Raw genomic sequence first — 10,503 nt, forward strand, 5'->3', positions numbered from 1 at the left:
AGAGAGAGAGAGAGAGAGAGAGAGAGAGAGAGAGAGAGAGAGAGAGAAAATAAAGGAAGAAAAGTTGGAAAGAGGGATGGGAGGAAATAGGGAGGGGAATAAGGGAGGAGAAAAGGGAGGGAGGGACACAGGAAGGAAAGAAGGAAGGAAGGCAGGAAGGAAATCGATCTTTCAGGTCTACACAGCTGGGACCAACCAGAAAGTCCTAAAGTTCTCTCTGTTGTGAGCAACCCCTCTGCTTCCTTTTTTATATCAAGAAGCTAAAAAGTGTCCCTTCTGCTCTCCCTCTAGCCAAGGTAGGCACTGATACCAGGTAATTCTCTTTCTATGGGTATCGCAATCATAGAGTAGTCTAACCAGTACTGAGCTGGGTGTCAAACACTTCTTCACCCTAGATATGTGAACTTGCTAGAGAATCCTAGGCAGGAACATAGTCCCCCCCAGGATTCCAGGCTTTACCGATAACTGGAGTTGATGAGACAATTTAAACCGCCCTACCTTTCTCATATGCTACAGGGCTGAGAGTGAAGTTTCGTCAATACCACTCTGTCTTGTGCTCTTCATAGCCTCCCAGGTGGCCCTTGCCAGTGCCATCACCCATCCCCCTTACCCACTGGCTGGAAGAAGCTCTTTACCATATGCCGCCGTCGCCTCTTGGGCTGGATGCCTTCCTGCATGTAGGGAGGCCACGGGAAGCCCTGAGGGGTGGAACAGCCACTCTCGCCAGATACGTCCTCAGTGTCTGAATCCTCTTGCTGGGGCTGGGCAAAGCATTTATCTGGGTAGATCTCCTTTAGCCAGCCCTCAAAGAACACTTCCAGACAGCGACCAGCCTCTGCAACCTCCGAGTCAGGCTAATGAAGAGAGACAGCGGTGTTCTAGCCTGCTTCTACCAGGCCATCTCCTCTTATGCCCTCCACCAGGAGGGACACAGGAAATAAAAGCCTGATTGGCCTATCTTAGAATATCATCCTGAGAGACCTGGAGCTTGACACATTCTCCTAGGACTCAAGATAACCCACTTAGCAGCCATCTTGGTAGCTACCCACAGCTGATCAGTTACGAGAACCTCCCCAACTCCCCCATCCTTCTGAGTCCATGCTTAAGGCCCACATTTGGGAGAAGGCTTTTAAACCATAGCAAACTCCAGAGCTCTGCTTCCAGACTCTCTTACCCACCCCACTCCCATCTGTGACAGTCTTGAGGTCACTGTGAAATAATGAAAATAAACCCAACATACATAATTGAACTTAGCACAGTTCCAGAACATGAGGCGCACATCTGACACCACTTCTTCTGGAGTGGTGTAGTGAGCTGGGTCCTTCTTTTGCAGTCTCCTCCGGATGATTGACAGGTCCATGGGCCTCTTGATAATCTGGTAATAATGCCTGGCCTTGGGGAAGGAGAGAAAGGGAGGAGAAGACAAAGACGAGAAAATTAGTGTAGGAATGGACAAAAGAAGAGGAGGTGGAGAGTGAGTTGGGATGTAAGAGAAGGTGCAGAAGAGATGAGGAACAAAGGTGTGGGAGGAGAAAGGAAGAGATGCCATTTGCTAAGTCAGGTCTGATGCAGTAGCAGTGAGGGACAGGAAGAAGCAGGAATAGCCATGCCCCCTTGGTGTCCCCTTAACAGAAAGGAGAGCAGCAGGCAGAACCAGCAGGGGCCTCCTTACCAGGGGACTGACTGGTTCATGGAAGGGCAGGCTGAGGCTGTTGCAGCACAGAGACAGGACCAGCTTCTCACACTTCTGCAGAAACCACAAGGGGCAAGTGGCACATTGTCCTGGCTCCACCTCAGTGAGAACTAAGGATGCTAACCCTAGAAGGATGCTAACCCTGGATAACTGTCTGGCTCTGACCTCGAGGGTGCCAGCCACCTGAAGAAGTCAGTTTGGGCTCCCAGGCCAGAGGAAAACTATTTGGAAAGGGACAGTCACATAAATTCCCACAGGCTGAGTCAGCAGGCTTGGCGCTCAGCAGAGCCTTAAATCACACACACACACACACACACACACACACACACACACACACACACAAAACTCTTGTGTTAAAGGTTTGGTCCCAGGGCAGCAGTTCAGAGGCAGGGCCTTTGGAAGATGATTTAATCAGGGCTCTGGCCTTGCACAGGGATTAATCCACTTCTGGACTGGTGGGAGTTGGGAAAACTTTTAAGAGGTGGTGGTGAGTAGGAGGAAGTGGGTCATCTGGGCCACATCCTTGCAAGGTATAGTTTGCCCCTGGAGCCCCTTATCCCTTCCTGCCTTCTAACAGACATGAGGTAAGTTCTACTCTCCCACATGCTCCCCACTGTAATGTTTCATCCCACCACAGACCTGGGAACAGTGAAGCCAAGTGACTGTGAAATGAAGCCCTGAGTCACAATAAACCTGTTGTGCTTTAAGTTGATTTTCTACATTATTTTTGTCACAGTGATGGAAAACTGACCAACAATCCCCCCACCCCCCAGGAAAAAAGCTTGCCATCCCCTTGGGAAAAACCTCAGTCTCTGTAGGGACAAGGGACTGCCTCACATAGAAAACTCTATTCCCAAAAACCCTCCCTACCTTCTGGTCATACGTGCTTAAGCCAGGAAGTGCCCGCACTCCAGAGTGACTGTAGCGTGCGTTCTCACAGTCGTACTCCATCTCCGGCTGCGTCAGGCTGCGGCACAGAGTGCACACCCATTCTCCCCTGCACAGCAGGCGGGACCATATTAGAACTCAGCATCCTTCCCTGATCCTCTGCCCAGAACCGCATAGAGTAGTGGGGTGATGAAGCAAGAAACTATGTCCCCAGCCCTGCATCAACGAATGGATACCTGCTAGCCACAGGCTCAAAAGAAGTGAAATAAATGAGGATGCCATGAATTCAGAAAAGCATAGGAGTAAGCAGGGAGCTAGGACCAGGTATGAGACAGATCTGTTGCAGAAGCACCGCTGCAGGGCCCACAGCCTCACAGATCTGGACTTGGTTCAGGCTCAAGTAAGCCCATCCTGGGAGTGCTCTGGGCCTGGTCAGAACCATGATATGACCCTGAAGTTAATGCTGCTAGCCAGGTGATGGCATGACTCACCCTGGGAAGCTGAGCAAGGCTGGCACGTGGCAGGAAAGGTGGTACACTTTGGGGCAGCGGTCACAGCACAGCAGCTCCCCACCGTTGATGCACACAGCGCAGAAGTCTTCATTCTCTATGGGGGCTGGGGTGCTCTTCTTGGTTCCCGGAGTTCGAGGAATGAGTCTGTGTTCCTCAGATGTGCTGTCCACCTCTAGTGGCCTCTGCCCAGGCAGAGATGTGACAGTGACCTTCCTTCCCCCGAGACCTGGGCCCTGGGTGGCATCAGGCAGGCTGTTCTGGCTGACCTTGGGGAAGAAGTGAGTCTGAGTAGTTGGAGCACAGTATGGAAAAGTGGTTGGCAGGGCTGGGGATGCAGAAGACTGATAGAGACTGAACACTCGCTGTGAGGACCTCTTACTCCAGGGACAAAAGCCAGTCGCAGCTCAACCCTGCTGTATCTCACGGATCCCACGCAGCAGAGGACAAGGCTAGCCACAGTCCCATTGGGGGTCACAAAGGGCCCTAAAGCAAGTATTCCAGCAGCAGCAAAGGAAAAGAGGCTCCTAGCCTGGACCAAGCATAGGCGAGCAGTACCTTAATAGACATGCTGGAGGACTCAGTGCCACACTCGATCACCAGGAGGAAGCTCCCGTCCTGGCTGTTTTTCTGAGGCTTCAGCTTAAACACAGGCATCTCTCCTGATGAGGCAGCACAGATCTTGAGCCGCTCCAGTCGCACGTAGGGGATCTTGGGCTCACTACTGATAGCCCTGTGGTAAGAGAGGCACCCTGGGTCTCAGCAAGAGCCTCGGGTAGCCTAGATCCCTCAGGTAGTCTCCTTTATGATCCCACAACTTATAGTGTTCAAGGCCTCCTCAGTTAACCCTTTCCAGACCCACATTCTGCCTCCTGCCAAGCTCTGCCCTGCCAATCCTGTCAGACACCAGAAAGATCTTTAGTTCCATCTATAGTCAAAAGAGGGCTCCATGAAGAGCGAGGACTGTTACACACAGAGTTCATGCCTAACCATGCCTGGAACTCTCCCACAACTATTATAGGTACTCAACTACAGTGAGCCACCTGAGGCCCTGCAGGAGATGACAATGGGTATAAACAAAATTCTGCTTCTATATACAGTTCATATACAGGATTACTTCCAGTGCCAACCTCTCAGGACAGGAAGCTAAGGGTGAGAAAGTTAGCCAAGAGCCATTACCTGATGTCCGAATTCTCTTTTGTATCCAGTTCTAGGGCTCCTTGTTCAAAATTCTCATAGTCTAAGACAAAAGACAAATGAAGTAGCCATGACATACATTTGTGGTAAGATTCTCTCTCACTTAGACCTTCCACTCTTCTCTGTTATTCAGACTTTTGGCCACACACCTGCCACACAATTGTTATTGACCGTGTGTTCATTTGTGGTGGTGGCAATCCTGAGACAGGATGAAGGCCATTATCATTTTGGCAAAGAGGAGCACAGAGGATTCTCAGAGGCTGCCGACAGGTAGCAGCCAAGAGCTTAGAAATCTCCTGTTTCCCAGACACTTATGTTGTCTCCTGTCATTCTCCGCAGTCTCTGCTAGTGCACCACCCCGGAGGCCAGAGCATGGCAGAGTCAACACAGATGAGCAGGAAACAGTGGTGAGGCCCGAACAGGAGCTCCTGCTCATCAGCACAGTCCTGTTCACTTTCCTTGGGCAAAGCTGGGTCTAAAATGTTAATTTAGTTGCATAGAATATAGGGTTATTCCTATAGGTAATAAGGACCAATAATTTTCTGGTTGGTCTGTCAGTATAAAGAGAAAAAATAATCCAATTGGTGGGATTGTTGTCCTTTTGTATGTATTAAGAGCCTACAAAATAAACTGATCCATTTCAAAATAAGTAATAATATCACAACTGAAAAAGTCCTAAGTGGCCAGTATTTCACTCTACTTAACTATACCTTATCAGATGAAACAAACCACCAAACCACCTTAAGAAAGGGATGTCAGTGGGCTGGCTAGACAGCTCATGGGTATAGGTGCTTGTTGCCAAGCCTGACAACCTGAGTTCAATCCCCAGGAACCACATGATGGAAGGAAAGAGGCCAACTCCCTAAGAAGAAATGCACAGCCTATTTCCAGTGGTCCAGATTCCCTTCACTATGAGGCATTGCTCAAATCCACATGACTGCTGAGTACTTGGAAAATTCTTGCTGTTGTTGCAGAGCAAGTGGCTGAGCGATTTCACTGTGGTCGTTTGTCCCCCTACCCTATGCAGTAGTTTAGTGAGTCCCATTTATGGAGGCAGATGGCAGATACCCATTTCACAAAGGACATCCATCAGACACGCCTTTTCACTCAACATTTTGCCAAGGCTACTAGCTCTTTAGGAGTGGTTTCTTCCATTGTGCCTACATACAAAACTGGACTCCTAGGATGTGTTCTATGGGGAAGGAGGCCACACAGAGCAGTGCTGCTATGGTTAGGGAAGCAGAAGCATGTGCATTACTTCTGAAGGACAGAAGCAGTTCAGCCTTATAAGCGGCGTCCCCCAGGCTGAGCCCACCCACCTGCCTCCACCACACCCGGAGGTGCTGAGTGGCCTGCTCAGGTCTATGGCCGACAGGAAAGAGTTACTCAAGCCTCACCTTTTGGATTCCGGTACTGTTGAAGAGCAGTAGATGTGTTGATCGCTGGTGCCAGGAAAGGTTTTTTCACAGAGAGGTTAATTGGTTCCTCCAGTTCTGAGGGAATAGCCAAATCCTTGGGACCATCCAGACTGGAGGCTGTGGGGCCTTGTCCTACTGAGTCTGTGAAACGGGTACAATCCTCACTTTCCATCTGTCAAAGGTGAAAAGTCAACAAGAATCAAACCTGACGTTGTGGCCATCAGCAAAACTGGTTAAGGTTAAGGTGAGAGGCTGTCAGTAGCCAACCTTTTGCTTCATAATAAGCAAAAGTTGAATGCCTAAGACCTACCTTACACAAGGCATTCCCCAGGGAGGACTCAGTCCCATCTCTGGGGCCCAGCCTCTCTGCAGTTGAGCCAGACCCAGGACTGGATATGGATCTAGTCTCCACGTGTATGTCAGAAACTGGAGGCATGCCCTGCAGAGGACAAGTGGCCAGACTCGGTGTAGCCTGGGTGTGCCCAGACATTAGGCTGGGCCCAGCTTGTGAGTGAGTGCTCGCCAGGCTTGTGATGGCCTGGGAGGAGTCACCCCTCGGGTTGGTCGTGGACTGAAATGTGCCACGCACGAGGTTTGGCACAGGCTGCAGGTGGCTGACTGTCAGGCTTGGCATCGCATGGTTCGAAACACTCATCAGGTTGGACACAGTTTGTGGTGGGCCACTCAGCAAGCTAGGAATCGTGTGCGTGGGAGCAGCCAGGCTGCTCACCCTGTGGATCTGTGGCTCTATGGCCCTCGCCAGCCTGGTAGACGATAACTCCATCTCCACAGTGTTGGAAAAGCCCATGATGCTCACTGAGGTGGCGTGCTGCAGAAAGGGGCACAGTTAGAGTTGGGCTGTCAACTAGGAATGTAGAAAGAGGGCAGGGCCCATCCCCCAAGAGCTCTCAGCTTCCATTTGCCTGCATTTAGGGGCTACTCCTGGGAGCTAAAGCAGCACATGAAGGCCTGTCCCAGTTCCCACCACCAAGGAGGCTACTGGGTCATGACATAGAGAGAGGTGCAAGCTAAGGGGTGTGTGTGTGTGTGTGTGTGTGTGTGTGTGTGTGTGTGTGTGTAAAAGCAAGAGAGACAGAAGAAAAGGAGAGAACCTACCATCTGACCTAGGATACATACATGCCACATGGGCTGTATCTCCCAACCCTAGTCCTGTACTTAAGCAAAAGTCTCATAGGACTTTCTAATTTTGCAGTTCCAGTCTTGACTAATACTATCCATGGCTTCTCTCCCTTCCTTTTAAGGAGTCTCATGAATAAAACTGCAGTTTGCTTCAGAGCTGCTCCTGGGACAGCATGCCCTAGGTTCCAGAGGATCTCATTCTGTCCAGGGGAACCAAGGTCAACTCCAAAACTTGCAGCAAGCTTCAGCTTTTACTAGCATTGGATGACAGATTTCATCAAGGTAGTGGAAGGTCTTTTCTAGCACTTGTATACCTGCCAAAGTCGCTCCAAATCACAGGAAGGGAACTTCAGAGTGACTCCTAACATGGCCCCAGCTGTGCAGCCATCAGATGGGGTGAGACTATACCAATCAGAAATCTAACTACCCAGGAGCCTAAGAGGAGGTGACTTAAAACATTAATGAAAAGGAGACGTGGGTGATTTCAGTAGCTGATTGTATATGGATTTTCAGATTTGAAGAAACAGATTTGATGGGGGGTGAGAAGGCAGGAGACCAGTTTTAAATGTAACTTTCATGAATTCAGGACTTTGACAAGCCTGTACTTGAAAAAAAAAAAAAAAGAAAGAAAGATTGAATCTACACCAGTTTGTCTGCTTTTGAAAATCAAAGAGGAAACACCAGAACGAGCAGCTCTAGACTTTCAAGATCAGTGTCCCAAATCTGTCTCTCTTCCACCTGTGTGAAGTGTTCACATTTCCTGAGGGCACTAAACACTTCAATATGCTCTCAAGTTTCAATAGAAAGGCAATAAAGCCATTCCCTAGTAAAGAAAGAATGTCTTCCTCCCATGAGAATGTCATGCCTGTCACCCAGCTCTGTAAGTCAGATGCTAGGAGGGAACATCATAGGGGCACCCCTTCCTTCCTCCCAAGCTAACACCAGGCCCTGTAATTCAGATATACCCATTACTTCCCTCTCTACTGACAGTGACCATTAACCTACTTTCCTTGTCTCCCTAGACAACAGGAGTGACCTCCTCAATGCAGAGACACTTGTAAACACACACCAGGGCCGTACCAGGCCTTTTCATTAAAACCTGCAGTGTTCCCCTTAAGATGAATACAAACATGCTCAAGAGACTCCCAAGACCCAGGTGATCTATGCCTCATCCTTAGCAGCCACAAGTCAAACAACAACCCACCCCATGCCATGCTCTGTGATCCAGGCCTTCATACACAGTCTTTAAGCTCCCGAAACAAGTCAGAGGCCCCTGGCAGCCCTCGCCCCCTCCAGAGAGACTGCCTTCTCTGCACAGAACATTTCCCTTGCTCCAGCCCCCTGTCCTCTTGCCAAATAGAGCTCAGCACCACTGCCAGGGCGTGGTTGTTGTTGTTGTTGTAACAAAAGTTCTCTCATCCTCAAGTGTAGACCATATCCCCACCCCATGATGCTCCCATAACACTGGTCCTTTCAGCCTCCCCGGCCACTTGTGATATATTGACCAGTTGCTGTTCCCTGTGAAGCTAAACCTCATCAAAGCATAGACTTTGGTCTCTTTTCTTTACCCACTTTATTCCTAGACCCTACAGCAGTGTCCCAGTGAATACATGGCATGATGAGCTAATCAAAATTTCAAAACAATGTCAAAAATACTGAGCTGAGTAAACACTGACTTTGTTCTGCTCACAACTGACTCTGCACATCTTCCCTAAAATCAGGGTTGGCTTTGGAGAGCTGAAGCTTAGTGATTCATTTATTTTATTATTATTATTATTATTATTATTATTATATGCAAGATAACTGGCTAAGGGTTTTACACACACTGCCTCAGCTAAGCCTTACAATAGCTATTAAGAGACTATTGTGAGGGATTAAACACAAAAATCTGTGTAACACCTAGAACAATCTCTGGTCTACTACTGCAGCCCTAGGAACTTCGGCTGTCCACCATTGTATTTTCTTGCAGAGGCCTTAGTTAAACATAAATGGGGCTCAGAAAGTCGTCTTCATGTTTCCGTCTCTCTTTTTTATTGTATACAGAACTACATTGATTTTTGTGTTGATCTTGTACCCGGACTCCTTACTACTCTCACTTTGGATTTTCCCCGCACACATGTTAGGTGGTTTATTGTGTGTGGTATCTTTTCTTTCTCTTTTTTGTTTTTCTAGCTTTTCACCAATAATTGGCCCCTTCTGGATGAGCTTGTGTCATCCTGGTAACATTCTGACGCACAGGAACCCTTAAGAGTTTCACCTAAGACACTAAGGGAACTTTCCATAGGTGTGAGTCCAGATCGCTGACACTGAGAGCCACACTCAGTCAGGGCCTGACTGGGCCTGACTGCTCTTCCCTCTGTGCCAATACCTTCATCCTTCCCTCATCCGCTCTCACTCTCCTTTCCATCTCTCACGGCCTTCACCTTCCTTTTCTTTGGTGTTATCAGTTTTTCTCTCTTCTCTACCTACTCTGTTCCTTTATTAGTTAACAGTTTTTAAAGTATGTTTCCTTATTCTTAATTCTCAGTTTTATAAATAGATGATTTAGCTAGTTGGTGGTGACTCACACCTGTATCTCTGAGTTCGAAGCCAGCCTGGTCTATAGAGTGAGTTCTAGGACATCCAAGACTACACAGAGAAACCATGTCTTGAGAAAAATGATTTAAGCGTTTTTTATTTATCTTTCCATATAAAAGTGTTCTTTTATGTGTGTGTTGCTTGGTAGTTCCATAGTCTTTGGTAAAAACTTTCCAATTCACTAAGCAGTTTACATCCCCTCCCCCATCCCCCAAAAAGCTACAGAACAAGAATGAAAAGATGCTCCAACCAAAGTGAGTTATGCATGGAACCCAGCAAATGGGACCAAGGCCAGAATCCAGTGGCTTTCTGGTTGGTGACTGAGTATGGCTGAGTCTTGCAGTATGTTCACTGCCTTGGCAAAATCTCTCTCTCTCTCTCTCTCTCTCTCTCTCTCTCTCTCTCTCTCTCTCTCTCTCTTCTTCCAGAATATTCATTTTAGTGTCTTTTTGAGCCTCTCAGTAAGACTAGGGCTAGTCTTGTCCTCTGCTGTGAGGGACCAGTGAAATGCCACAAAGCCAGCTGTCCCTTAGCGGCCCTGCTTGTACACTACCATAGCTTTCTAAGAACGTGTACTTCCTTATCTACAGACAAGAATGTCTGGTGATTAATGCATCGCACTTTATAATATAGAGCAAACAGATCCTTTCAACTGTATTATTCCTCCTTTTTCCCCACATGATGTTATATTTAATGTAGTTTTGGTGTTCATTCTATCTACCCATGACAGACACTGAGAATTACATAAACATGAAGCTCAGGGTGACCTTGAACTTCTGTTTGTGTGTTTGTTTGTTTGTTTGTTTGTTCGTTTTTTGAGACATGGTTTCTCTGTGTAGCCCCGGCTGTCCTGGAGCTCACTCTGTAGACCAGGCTGGCCTCAAACTCAGAAATCTGCCTGCCTCTGCCTCCCAAGTGCTGGGATTAAAGGCATGCGCCACCACTGTCTGGCGATCTTGAACTTCTGATCCCCCTGCTTTCTTCTCAAGTGTTACGATTAAGTCACGAGCCTTTAGGCCCAATTGTATAAGGTAGTAAGGACTGGACTCAGGGACTCATGCTCCGGCAAGCTCTTGGTAAG

The 10,503-nt window shown here is 48.2% G+C and overlaps 1 protein-coding gene across 1 annotated transcript in view; it reads right to left on the bottom strand.

Annotated features, from left to right (window-relative positions):
* Trim66 (tripartite motif containing 66) overlaps positions 1-10,503 on the bottom strand; it is a 31,649-nt gene that overhangs the window by 657 nt on the left and 20,489 nt on the right. Inside the window, exons 10-18 of the mRNA XM_028768093.1 lie at positions 6,016-6,534; positions 5,685-5,877; positions 4,270-4,330; positions 3,649-3,823; positions 3,073-3,359; positions 2,564-2,690; positions 1,673-1,747; positions 1,241-1,393; positions 636-854 (exon numbers count right to left, since the gene is read on the bottom strand). Coding sequence (XP_028623926.1) covers positions 636-854; positions 1,241-1,393; positions 1,673-1,747; positions 2,564-2,690; positions 3,073-3,359; positions 3,649-3,823; positions 4,270-4,330; positions 5,685-5,877; positions 6,016-6,534 — 1,809 coding nt within the window. The remainder of the gene's footprint in view (positions 1-635; positions 855-1,240; positions 1,394-1,672; positions 1,748-2,563; positions 2,691-3,072; positions 3,360-3,648; positions 3,824-4,269; positions 4,331-5,684; positions 5,878-6,015; positions 6,535-10,503) is intronic.

Source organism: Grammomys surdaster, unplaced genomic scaffold (assembly GCF_004785775.1).
Source record: "Grammomys surdaster isolate TR1022 unplaced genomic scaffold, NIH_TR_1.0 184, whole genome shotgun sequence".
In the NCBI taxonomy this organism is placed as follows: Eukaryota; Metazoa; Chordata; class Mammalia; order Rodentia; family Muridae; genus Grammomys; species Grammomys surdaster.